Source organism: Myiozetetes cayanensis, unplaced genomic scaffold (genome assembly GCF_022539395.1).
Source record: "Myiozetetes cayanensis isolate MyiCay16 unplaced genomic scaffold, myiCay2020 scf9, whole genome shotgun sequence".
Lineage (NCBI taxonomy): Eukaryota > Metazoa > Chordata > Aves > Passeriformes > Tyrannidae > Myiozetetes > Myiozetetes cayanensis.
In genome coordinates, this window is record NW_026088185.1 from 27395378 (window position 1) to 27408299 (window position 12922).

Genomic DNA, 12922 nt, shown 5'->3' on the forward strand with positions numbered 1-12922 from the left:
GGAAGAGGGTGAGGAGTTAGGAACTTGCAGCTTTTACCTCTGGATTGCCTGGCTTTTGGGGTGCTCAAGGGGTTCTCTCTATGTGTTACAGGCTGAGTGGTGTTTTTATCACCAATCCTAGTGTAAATTCAGCTCCTGGACTTTTCTGCTTCTTCTGTGATGAAGATGATAGTTCTTGTGTCTCAGGGTTGGGTTAGATTGTCTGCCTTCTCTATGGGGTGACTTGGGGCCAAATGAAAGTTTGGGAGACTTTCATTTGGAGTCTTTCAAATGAAAATTCTTTATTCCTTCCCAAAACAGAATTATCAACCATCTACTACGCATAATGCTGTGGACAACTCTGAACCCTCCTTCACTAAAATAACCTTTTAAAAGTATTTTGTATACTTGGAGCTGGAACATTTCACTGCTTTTTAAAAAGCTTCTTGACTTGCTACAGCACTTTTCTTCTTTGTTATCAATTATATTTTTCTTGGCTATTCAGACTGTACTGCTGTTCCCCACTTGAAGCCCAATCTGAAGTTCTCAACCCTTTTCTTTAAAGGTGGCACACAGGGAAATCCCTCCCTGACCTCATGAAGATTTCTGCTTGCTCACTGTTGGGTTAGAAGTCAGAGGTTTATTTGTGCTGTTGGGAGCTCTGTTGCTGAGCAGGATCCTGTGCTGTGTTAGATGCCACAGCAGGAGCACAGAAAGAGAAAACCTTGTAGAGACTGAGTGACAACTGTATTTATGGACAAAGACTGAGTTCAAGATGTGTCTCTCTAGACTTTCAAAAAAGCAGATAAGCAAAAGCAGGGGAGGAGAGCTTCTGAGCACCAGACCACAGTGAGAGACAGTACACAGTAACGTTGATCTTTTTCTAAAATCAGTATTTCCCACATTGTGACAATATTTTTCAAGGCTGGAAGGCAGCATCCTTCTCAGGCTCAATGAGACCCTAAGACTAGTTCAGTCAGGCCTTTCCTTGCACTCCTGCACTGCAGCTCCTCTGGCTTCAGGCTGCACCTGGGGCACAGGGCCAGGACACAGGGGAGCTGAGTGCTGCCTCTAAACAGCAAACAGTTTAGGGGCTCCTGTCTGGGGCAGTGTGAGAGACAATGGTGTTGCTCATGGGAGCCCAGTGTCCAAGCTGCTTGCTCTCCATCAGGAGGGCAGGCATGTGGAGCCTTACATGCCTACCTTCAGATAAGTTTAAATTCACTTTCTAGGCTTTTTACCGTTGTCTAGTTATGTGGGTATGGATTAACAGCGAGAGGGATTAAAAGCAATTACATTAGAGAGCAGGAAGGAAGCAAGAAGCTAGCGAGAAGCAGGGCAGAGGAAAGAATGATCAATGATTTCATACTTGTATAGCATCTCAGTTTTTTGTAGCCTTCTCAGGTGGTGTTCAACTCTCCTATTTTTAATCATCAAAAAAGTTAAGCATCTATGTGCGTAGGCTCCTTTTATAGCCTGGGCTGAAGGACAAGATGGGATGAATGTTCCTGCAGGACTGTAATTGTATAAGACAGGAAGGATGAATTGCCTTGCAGAGGCGCCAGGTTCTTCGCACTGATGGCATGCAGGGCACCTGTCCTGAAGGGGGTTTTAAGTTGAGAGTGGAAGATCCTACCCTAACTCTCTTAACACTTGTCCCAGAGCACAGGGTAGAAGGTTCTAGAACAGACATATTTTGCCCCATCTGTGGTCTTTTAGGCAGCATTTGTATATTTGTGAAAAGAATCAAGGAGTCATCAGAAATGTTGCAGAATTTAGTCAACTTCCTACTTAGCACTGAACCTTGCAACCACACAGGTTGCCAGGTCCGAATATTTATAAGGAGCCCCATTGGTGTGACACAACTTGAGCCTGTAACTTTGTGGATGTAGTCAGGTACTGCTGCAAGCCTACTCAGCTGCCTGTTTGAGTAAGCTTGATATCGAAATGTTTCCCTAATTTGTTTGAGAACAGATCACTGATGTATAACCACAAGTTGTGGTGAGACCTCTGTGGAAATGTAGCCGACAGGCACTGGTCAGGTACAGGATGAAGCCTTATAAAACCTCAAGTCTCACTCAACTACTAAAATTCATAATAGAGGTTCAGCTCCGAAGAATACAGTGGAAGGGCACAAAGGATGCAATTAAAGTATGCATTGTGCATTGGTACAATGTTATATGAAGGAATTCTGCTTTAGGCAGAATGGGTGTAGAAAAATGGCTTGTAGCAAACACCGACCAGAAGGTGGCATTAGACACATTAAGTTTTTGATATTCAAAGCTGCACTCACCCTACATGCAGCTGCTCTCCTGAATACCTAAGAACACCTTTGTCTTTATTGTTTCAACCCTTTATTGTTACAATAATCCAAAATGTCCTGGGTTAGCCTCTGAGAAAGAGTGGAGATTCTACATACTATCACAAAATAAGGCAGCCCACAAATTCTGCAGTGAATGTATTAATTCTACATGAAAACCACTGTAAAGCACATATCAAGACTGTTATTATTTAGGGATTCTCTCTCTTGTTAACAAAGGAGTTCTTCTAGGTCATTCCTTTCCTCTCCATTAAATAGCAGCAGTCCCCAGCCACCTGCCCCATAAGCTTCTGGAGGAGAAGCCGCATGAAGGCAATACCTCACTGCTCCATCATTGCTTCTACATTACTCCCCTCCCTCCACCCTAAAATCCAGAAAGTATCCCCTTCATGAAAATGCAGATAAATTGTATTACTGAGCTGGCTCAAGAACTTTATTCCTAGCAAGATTAATTTGTAATTGCTTTAAGCCTAATTAAAATTAAGATCATATTAAAGGTTCACTACAGCACTTGATCATTGCAAAGGAGATTATAAATTGAAATAGTGTTGGGGGCCAGGGATAATGCAGTGCTGAATGGATGTTGCATTTTTATCAATGCTAAAAATTGGTTCTTTGCGCTTTAAATTATTGAATGATGCAACCTTATGAAGTGCTGAATGCAAAACTAATCATTTGCTTTAGGAGTACGAGTAGGAGCTAATGTAGTGCAAACAATGAAGGTTGATCACAGATTCCTCATTTACATCTGTACCAACTGCAGAACATACACTTCCCAGTTGATAGGATTCATTCTCTTGTTGGAAACTACTATCCTGCTTCAGCCTGCCATCTCACCAGTTTACGGGAGTGCTCCTCACTCTGCCTCCTCAAAATTAACTGGATGAGCAAAGATCCATTCCTTCAATTGTTGAAGGCAGCTGGGTTTGCCAGTAGGGACTGGGGAACGCTCACACAAGTTGTTGAGCTGGCAGGTCAGAAGAGGTGACAACATCTGGTAGGAGAATGGTGAGAGGGCTCTGGAAGCGGCAGCTCCACCGTGTGAAGCGGTCGGAGCAACGAACATTGCAAAATTCCTTTGGAAAGGCCTGACAGCTTGAGATGTGCAGCAGTGCGTTACAAGGACATGCATGGCTGAACAAATGAAAAAGGGTAATTCAGACTTCAAATACAGACCATGTTGATTAAATAAAGAAGGACGCTACTTACGGCAGGAGCCTAGGAATTAGGAGTCCTGAGCCCTCCTCTCACACTGCTGCTGACTGCCTGTGTGACTGTAAACCAGGCACTTATAACTGAACTTTCTCAGTAAAACAGGATTAATAATATCCTCACATCCCTGTAAAGCACCATGAAACCTCTGGATGCTGTGCACTCAAAATGCAAGTTCCTTTAATAAATACTGAAGTATTTATTAAAGGAACATGTGAAGACTATTCACTACCAAAGTATGAGCTCCTTTGCTGGCTCTACATACTCATTAATCAAATACATTTTATGCAAAATAACGGTGTCAGAGTTCAAGAAAGTTCTAAAGCAGACAGATTGGAGGTGGTTGCAAGAACTGTGATGGTGGAATTAAGCAGTTGATTCAACTGCTTCTCCAAATGTTTGCAGTTTTTGTACAAAAAAGTCTAGTAAAACAACTGTCAGCAAAGAAAATTCCTGTGCTGAGAGAAATGTGTCAAGTCTGAGTGCAGAGTGAAGGAAAAGAGAAATTCCACGGTCAATTTGATAAGATTTTCTAGCCCTTAATTAGCCAGTTAAATGACTTACAGGAATATAAAGTAATGTAAAGCTCTTATGTAAATGGTACCTGTCCTGGACTGAGTGTGACAACATGGGCTGTTGAGTTCCTAAACTTGGGAAAACGTTTCAGATCCGGGTTGGCAACGTTGACTTTGCTGAATATGCTGGATTCCTCATAAGGGATCCTGGTAGGATAAAGGAAACTGGTGTCACCAGGTGGGAAGAGGTGCCATCTCTTCCTGGAAATAGAGAGAAGATAAAAATGTATTCAGTGCATGTCACTTACAGCAAAGAACTAAAGGCAGTAGCAAGGTTTTCAATAAAACATAAATCTGCCTTCGCTGTGTGAATCTCCTACGCAGTGAGAACACAGGCAGTGCTTACAGGCTGTCTCCTGTAAGTGTTTTTAAAATATTCCACTTTTTAATTTTTTAACTGAAAAGATTTACAGCTTCTCACCAATTATTTCTAAAAGGCAGATAAAATAAAATTTTAAAAAAAAAGCTCTCCCATCTGGTTTCTCCTTCCTGCCTTTCACATGCAGCATTTACAGATGCTCAGAGAATTAAAAATTGCTCTATAAACTAGAGGAAATAGTTTAGTTAGAGACAATGTATTTTTTTGCAGTGGATGAATGGCTTTCAGAATCTATGTTTGTTTTGAAAGAAGGGCATTGTGTGTTTAGGATGGCAACAGTAAAAAGTTATGGGCATGATCTTCTGTTTCCTATTATCAGCTGGAGTACTTACGAGGCTGTTGGTCACAAACCCTTCATTCTCAGTAAAAATCACCTTAATGCTCCCATGCCAAAGATGGCATAAATAAAACCCAGACACATCCACAGACATAAGCATCCTGAAACATCTGAATTTTTTGTGTTATTAGTACCACATGATGAAAATGTGGCTTGCGTGGGCCACTGGGTTTAAGAACTTACTGGTGTGACTAAATGCCCAGATGGAGCACAACAGGGTTGTTCTGTTCCTTGTCTGGGGGCACTCCTGTGCCAGGTTGCTCTCTATGTGCCCAAAAAATCATGTGAATGCACCACAGTGCAGGGCCAAGCAGAGCTGAGGCACAGACCTTGTCCTCAGGGCTTAATGTCTCTATTTCACTTACATAGACCAGATCAAAGAGAAAAAAAAGAATATGCCAGAACTGGTGGTGCCAGTTTTATGGGTACTATAAATGAAATATCTTAGTGGGTACATATGTTATTTAGAAATGGAAGTTTTATATGGCGGTACTTTAGGTGATAGAAAAAACCAGAAGGAATACACAAAGAGAGAATTTATCACATTTAAGAGGTGCATACACTAAGCAATGGAAAGGTAAAGGTGGCACTTTACAGCCCAATTGGACAACTTGTGCAGCTCTCCTCTTTGTTTTGGACTCTAGCAAGAGCTTTTCTTTTTGTTCCTTTTCCTTGATATTCACTTCTTGCTTTTTGTCTACTGCTTCTGGTTGTCAGTTCTAAGTCACAGATCTGAAAATAGGAGAAAAGCAACCAAATGGCACAAAACCAGAAGAGACAGGAACAGAAGAGATAGGAATAGCAGGATAGCCAGAACTGGAGAGACCAGCACAGATGGAAGTGCCATGGGCTGCTGAAGTTTCTTGGTAATTACCAAAACTACTGCTGGGTACAAGCACAAAAACAGTTCTTCTGAAACTCAAGCCTTATTGCAACTTTATTTTGCCCTCCAAGCTAAATCCTCTGAAGGGGCAGAGAATGACTAGGTTAGGAGGCTCAGGGTTAATCCTGCAGGCTCATGACAAAGCAATATCATGAAGCAAAAAATTAAGAAGCCCGAGGGATGCAAGGAGGAAATTCAAGATAGCAACAAAGGGCTAAGGAGTCGTCCCTGGCTTTCCTGCAAAGGCAAATCTATTTAAGTTTAGCATAAGCTTATATTCTTTTACAAAGCTTGTCTTGTTTGTGAGTCTCAAAAGGGAATCTTTCTGCTCTGAAGAAGAGCACACGATTCACAAGCTTGTGGAAATTTGCAATCTATTTAAAGGCTTTGCTCTTGAAGAGGAAAACAACTTTGTCTTTTCAGGCCGTGCAAAGGCTTTGCTTCTTTCCCTGAGAGGAACAAGGATTTTGTTCTACTAAAGGAGGAGGAAGTGTCTTGGGAAGGCAGACAAAACTTTTACGTGATGCTGGAATGCTGGCTGGAGTTCAACACCTGAAGGTAGAGATCAAAGAGGCTTGGCAGGTATCACGTTTGCTAGATCACTGTACTTATTTTGTACACCCAGTATTTAGGTGGATCCTTAGAAGATATTTAGGCATTTAAATCTCATGGTTTTCAATGAGACTTCTGGCTCCTGAATACACTCCAGTGTCTGGACCTCAATGCACAGTGCTTACTGATGAGATCTGAAGTGTGTACAGGACTGGCTGCAGCACAGTGCAAGGAAGCTTCTGGAGTGTCTCTGCTGCACATCCACCCAAGGATCTCAGGGCTGTTTAACAATGTGAATGAAAACCCAACTGGGAGCTAAACAGAGTTACCCTTCTTAGAGATAAGATGATGACTAATTGATTTCCTTGAGGCCTTAAAGCCATTCAACCTGTGGCACTGCCCAGCTAGAAGCCAGCACACCTGAATTCCAATCCTTCACCTTAATCACACCACCACCACTGTGATTTTACTGTTCTATAAAATGTCAGAATAATTAATCTCATTGAAATCCCACCAGCAATTTACTCCTTCCACTCCGTAGTATCAAACCTAAAAAAATTTGTACAACATTTTTGTTACCCTAGCACTACTCTAGCAATAATAGATAACAAAAAAAAAAAAAAAAAAAAAAAAAAAAAAAAAAAAAAAAGAAGAAGCCTGAGGCCAATATGCAAAGAATCGAATAAAAAAAAAGGAAAAAAACCCCAGCATGCAAACAGGCAGAAAGATAAAGCAACAAAGTCACATGCTTCCACACGAGTTTGGAGCCTCAAATGTCCCTTTCAACTCTGCTCACAGCTGGCTGTTTCCATCCTGATGTTCTGCTTTTAAATTAATTCTAGCAGGCTATTAGAGGCTCTTGCACAGAGAATATTGTAAAAGTCTAAAGGACTTTATTTCTATTTTGTTTCGGGGCTTTTTATTTTTACCTCTTTATCTCCTAATTCCAAATTCCTGAATTCATAACTACTAGGAATAAAATGTTTATTATTGAACCACATAACACACGGATCAGAAAATAAAATTGTGTTAGCTCCATGACCCAGCCAAACTCAAACCCCCTGAAGTTCTGCCATTTCCTGTGGAACAGTTATGATGCTCTTCAATCACTGAGAGCTCAGACAACTAAAATAATCAGGATCTAGAGTTAATACTCAAAGATTCCAAAACTAGCTTTAAGCACAGTGTAACTCTCCCCTATATTTGCTGTATGTATATGCACTTGTTACCTTCCTTCTACTTGCAACACTAAGTTGCAGCCATAGGAGTCCAAATGGCAAGGGGTGTTTGCTCCTTCAGAACCAATCCAAAGCGTGCTCTCTTTTCCACTTCTTCCAGGAAAACCAAAGTCAGACCACCTTATATCCTACAGCAACAAAAAGGTTACATATGTAAGCTGTTGAACTGATTCCTGTCCTACCCTCACTTCTCAGTCTCCCATCTTCTCCTTCCACTGCTCGGTCACTCTTTATCCACTGCAGCTATCGATCCTTGGTGGGGTTCTGGAGCACGCATGGCCTGTGCCCCTTACTCCAAAATGATCCTTTCCAGCAGTATTTCTTCTTCTGACTTTCTTCTTCTGAGTATACAACCTCCCAGATCTCTGTCTCCAGTTCTCATCCCTCCCTTTCACATCACTCAAGTTACCTTTTGCTCTACAGAAGGACTGCCCAAATGCTCACGGCCACATAGGGCTTCTTGTTCTTTTCAAACACTCCTTTTTAACTTTCTCCACTCTTAACCATCCACTCAAGCTCAGGATTCCTTTCAGAGAAATTCTGATACATGGCATTTAAAAAAAGAATGAAAGGAAGAAAGTAAAGAAAAATCCCTATTCCCTTTTCAAACCAATTTGATAATGCATGTGGCACATTTGCTCTCTTTGCTTTTATCTCAGCTTTCTCCACGTAGTCTGGAAACACAGACTTTACCACATCTCTGTCCCAGTGTTATGCTGCTTTTTTGAAGTTTTCTTATTATTTAGTGGACACATTTGCAACTGCAGAGACAGTGAACTTGAGACAACTTGATTATATGGTGAGAAAGGGCAGAACAGCCGTGTAATGTGTTACAAACGTGGTCCTTGAGCCTTCCCTTCTGTTATCCTCCCACAACCAATCCCTTGGGGATGACGAGGCACAGCGAGGTATTTTTCAGACAGTCCAAGAGTTTTGCAGAATGGTTCTGGACAGCTTGGATAAAGCTTTCCCACATTTCTACAGCTCACCCTGCCACCTGCAGGGCCTGATCATTTGTTTATTGGAAAGCACTCGAAGTATACTGGCCAGAGATACTGGTGCCTTTTGGCTGGAGCCTCAGACTGAGCCATAGGAAACAGAAATTAAAATCCTAGCTTCCTGATGGTCTTGGGTAAATCACTTCATCTCTGAGCTTTATTTTTCCCATCCTGAAAAGGAAAATAATGGTATTTGTTCCATTTCAGTAGAGCACTTTGGGGTCATTCACATCACCTAACTTTAGTAACCTAATTTAAGCTTGGCTCCTGCTCTAGTCAGAGCACTCTCAATCACACCTTGGAAAAGTCTCTCCCTTTTTGCTGTCTATAAAGAGAAAATAGGAGTCTGGCCTCCTAATTTAAGTATGTAAGCTAGCTGCTTGCTGACAGGTGGATGACTATCCTTTTTCAAGATCTATGGATGAGGCAAACTAAAGCCAGACATTATAAGGATGACTTCACCATGACTCTGTATCAGGAAACCCTCAAAATGAGCAATAGCCTTCCCAAAAATTAGGTGTTGCTAAAGATTTTGAATTTCAGAGTTATTGATTTTAAAGATACCATCTGAAAAAAATGCAGAAGTGTAATATAAACATTTGTCAAAGACAGCAAAAGATCAAAAAGAAAAAGTTGATCCTATAGATTTCAGCAGCCATAAAATTTAAAATCCAATACAACTATTTCAGTGAAAACGTTAAGCGTTACACCATCTCTACACTTTAATCTCACACCTAAATAGTTTTTGTATTTTGTTACAATTTAAGTGGGAAGAAAGCACACATAATCAATATTAAATTTAAAAGAACTTTTTGAAAATGTTGCTGCTGTAGTAAATAGTTGAAGCGATTATGGGTAAAATAGTTTTTAGCCGATGAACTGAAAAGGAACTGGTAATATTACTGAAATCTTGTCACAGTGGGTTCCTTTTCTACAATAAAAAACCACAGTAAGAAGAAATGTACTAAAAGGTGTTCCAACCATAACAGATGGCACATTACTTGTGAATTATATTTATTTCATTTGCTGCTTATAATGAAGTTAATCTGTACCCGTATGTCACTTTAAAAGGTCTCATTTCTATTTAAACTTCATGCATGTATCTTGCTTCTGATTTATATCTCAAATTCTGTAATGAAATATCAACTGAACAAAAAATGTAAGATGCTAGATATTGCTCATAGATTAGAATAATGGAATCATTACCTTAGCCCACACAACTGTAAATGATAAACAGTGCAATCTAAATTTCAAACAACTTCTAAATGGCCCTATTAATCACTATAAATAACAGTGCAGTTGGCCTTCTTTTCCCCTTCAAATCACCTTACGTAAATCTAAATAAAATCTAGAAAGAAAAAAAGCGGTTACCATCAAATTCACACAAGAATGGAAGAGAATTTCTACAAAGAACTCTTTTGGCTGGTATAAATTGTGTAGCAGTGTTTCAGAAGCCATACGAGTCTGGAACTGATGGATGCATTTCACTCCCATGCCTGTGAAAATGGCAGATGACACACACCATATTTGCTTGCATAGCACCGTTGATTTTTTCCTTCCCAGATTCTGCTTTTAAAAAAATCCATGGCATAACCATTACAAGTGTCTATTCTAAAACTGCAGTACAATCTGTTGCTTGTTATAGGTCAGGGGATCAGGTTGTGGTATGACACCTGCACAGAAATGCAATTCCTGGAGCCTTAACTTTGTTCTTGAATGGGGGCAAGGGGAAAAAGGAGGTAGGAACATTATTGTTTTCTTCAAGTGTGTTTTTAATGACCGAATGCAGTAGCAGGCTATTGAGGCTTTCTGAGCTGCTATAATCTTGTGCCCTCAGACACTGGAAAATGCTGTGTGTCGAGGCAGTAAAAGAGAAGACCAACACAAGACACAAAAAGGAAGTCACGCAAAGACCTGGGGAAGTCTGAAACATCCCTGGAGCTCTCGACTTAGGTCAAGCAACATGAACCAGTATCAGTCATGCAGCCCAAGTTTATGTGATCCTGATTTCAGGGTGCTTAGGAAGGGCTTTCCTTCCTTACCTTTTCTTTCTGGGAAGAAAGAAAGGTAAGATGATCTCTGTGTTCAACCCATAGAACAATGGGAGACAGTCTGAAAAAAGGCTGATCACTGATAAGTACCAATTTTACTGGTATAAAAGAATAAAATACATATAAGGAGTATGGGAAATGCTTTCTGAGAAAATAATTAATTTGAGGGGGCTTATCAGTTTGCACTCTCTGACATCCCAGTGATATAGTTTTTGCAGGGTATTATGATTCCATTTTCACCTTTCAAAGTATAGAAATTAATAAGGCTTCATTTACTACACTTTCTTTATACCTTTTGAAAAGGTACACCTTTTGTATAGCTATCCTTAATTTTGCCTGCTTATAATTTGCAAGGAGAAGTAGCAGGAACATAGATGAACCAATATATTGAAACAGCAGACAGACACAGAGAAAATAAAAAAAAATACCCCAGATAGATGTCCTAAGACCAGCCTTTGGTAATTACCATAGATTACGTACTTCCATGGACAGGTTACTTCATGTATTTTACTGCTCTCACAGAAAATTAAGGTATAATAATGCCACAGATTTAGACTCCTCCTCATAAACAGTTAATCTAAATACATTAAGGAAAGGAACTGTGCTACTTGAGGAAATGAGCCACAAGCCAAAGCATGAAGCAAAGCCATGTTACAGCCTTGTTGCTATAAGCTAACACATGCCATCAAATCCTCTCTCCTGGGTGAAGCTGTTAATTCGGGCACCATTCAGGTACCTGCTGGATCTGGGGCAGCAGCAGGGTCTCAAGTTTGCAATATGCCAGGCCTGCCAGCTACTTTTCCTCTCTACTCCTTATTCCTGTCTCATGTTCATACCTTCAGCAGAGGTGCAGAGGTAGTGTTTGTTTGCAGAAATCACACACATGACTGGGTGCTCCCCAAGCCTGCTCAGTCACAAAATGCTAGGCTAAATGGGAAGGAGAGTACTGCCAACCTGGTAGCTGTTTTTGTTACTTGGGGTGTTGTTTTTAAACTTATAAGGAGACTCAGAATTACAGATGGCTTCCACTTGGTACTAGTTCTCCATTAACCTGACAGCCAAAAACCTTTATTTCAAAATTTTAAAACAAATGGCCAAAGGAGCAGAGAGGGGGTAGCAGTAGAGGTGTCAGAAACTACATTATATAATTTGTAATGGTTAAACTTACCTGGAAAATTTCTGGCTTGTCTTCAAATATCCTGGCAATGTATTTGTAGTCAGCATAAGCCCAGTATTTGGAGGAATCGTAACAACTGAATGGTCCAGAGAGACAAGAAGGCTGCCCACAACTCCAAGCCAAAAACTCTTCAAGTGTAGCCTCCACGTAGCTACACCTGGTTTCAAACTGGGGAACTAGAGCAACAACAGGAAAGCCTAAAATTACATGAGCATTGAGCACAGAACCAGTAAAAATAATACATAGTTTGTCTCTCAGCTCTGCTTAAATGCAACATGAGAGATGAAGAGGGACTAGGTGGTTTGACTCTGGTCAATAAAATGGTTCTTATCACCTAACTCATAATTAAAGTCTGAGACTATTGCTTTTTTCATTAAGGTTTAAGTGAATGACTATTACCTTGAACTTGCTGTGAGACAAAAAGCATACCAATAGTTACAGTTGTTCTTCAGCACAGTAACTCAATAATACGCCCAAGTTCCCTAAACAACTTCGCTTCATCTCCCTTCCTAAGTGTGAGCTGCAAATGTACGTGCAACTATTTGTGTATTCTTTATTTTGTCTCCATGGATTTATGCAGATGGACATGTTCATCTTACCCTTTCCCTAAAGCAATAACCAAACCAGCATGGTAATACATAGAAAGTAAATTATGGAACCACACACGTGCTGCCAATGATCCATCTAAAATGCTGTGTGCCCTTATTTTTCATTTGGGACTGACAAAAGCATATTGCAGTGTTCTTGGCAGACACTAAAAGTATTTACCAGCAGTGTTTTGCTCCCATCATGCTTTGGTCAGGCTGACTGATACAGCCTTTCAGCTCAAGGTCAGGTCACTTGGAAGTTCTACAGGATAACCCACATCACAGTATACTTTAATTGCACTTAATCAGAGATCCTCAGTTCCACTAATCGTGCCAGCTTCAAAGAGACATCCAATTTTTTAAAAAATATTACTTTACTATAACTACTACTGGGGAAAAATTACTGCAGCCTGAATGAACGACAATGACAGAGCTGCAATTTAACCTCGCGTAACTTGCACGGAGCTGCACAGAAATGGGATCCTTTCACTGTTGTGCAGCAGCAGCTCTTCGTTCTTTACTACCTTCATTTTGTTACCCCAGCAATTCCCATAGAGTATCAGCCATTTGCTCTTACTCCCTTTAGGCAGGAAAACAGCTTTTATAAACCTTTATCACTATTATTTTGCTATTT

The 12922-nt window shown here is 40.5% G+C and overlaps 1 protein-coding gene across 2 annotated transcripts in view; it reads right to left on the reverse strand.

Annotated features, from left to right (window-relative positions):
* Positions 1-12922, reverse strand: part of HSPBAP1 (HSPB1 associated protein 1) — a 37485-nt gene that overhangs the window by 7732 nt on the left and 16831 nt on the right. Inside the window, exons 1-4 of one of the 2 annotated variants that reach the window (XM_050339632.1) lie at positions 11693-11830; positions 9845-9969; positions 7467-7603; positions 4116-4287 (exon numbers count right to left, since the gene is read on the reverse strand). In XM_050339632.1, the coding sequence (XP_050195589.1) occupies positions 4116-4287; positions 7467-7603; positions 9845-9967 (432 nt within the window). In that variant the 5' untranslated portion in view covers positions 9968-9969; positions 11693-11830. Of the gene's footprint in view, positions 1-4115; positions 4288-7466; positions 7604-9844; positions 9970-11692; positions 11878-12922 lie in introns of those variants that run through there. The other variant, XM_050339631.1, reaches the window with a different exon arrangement.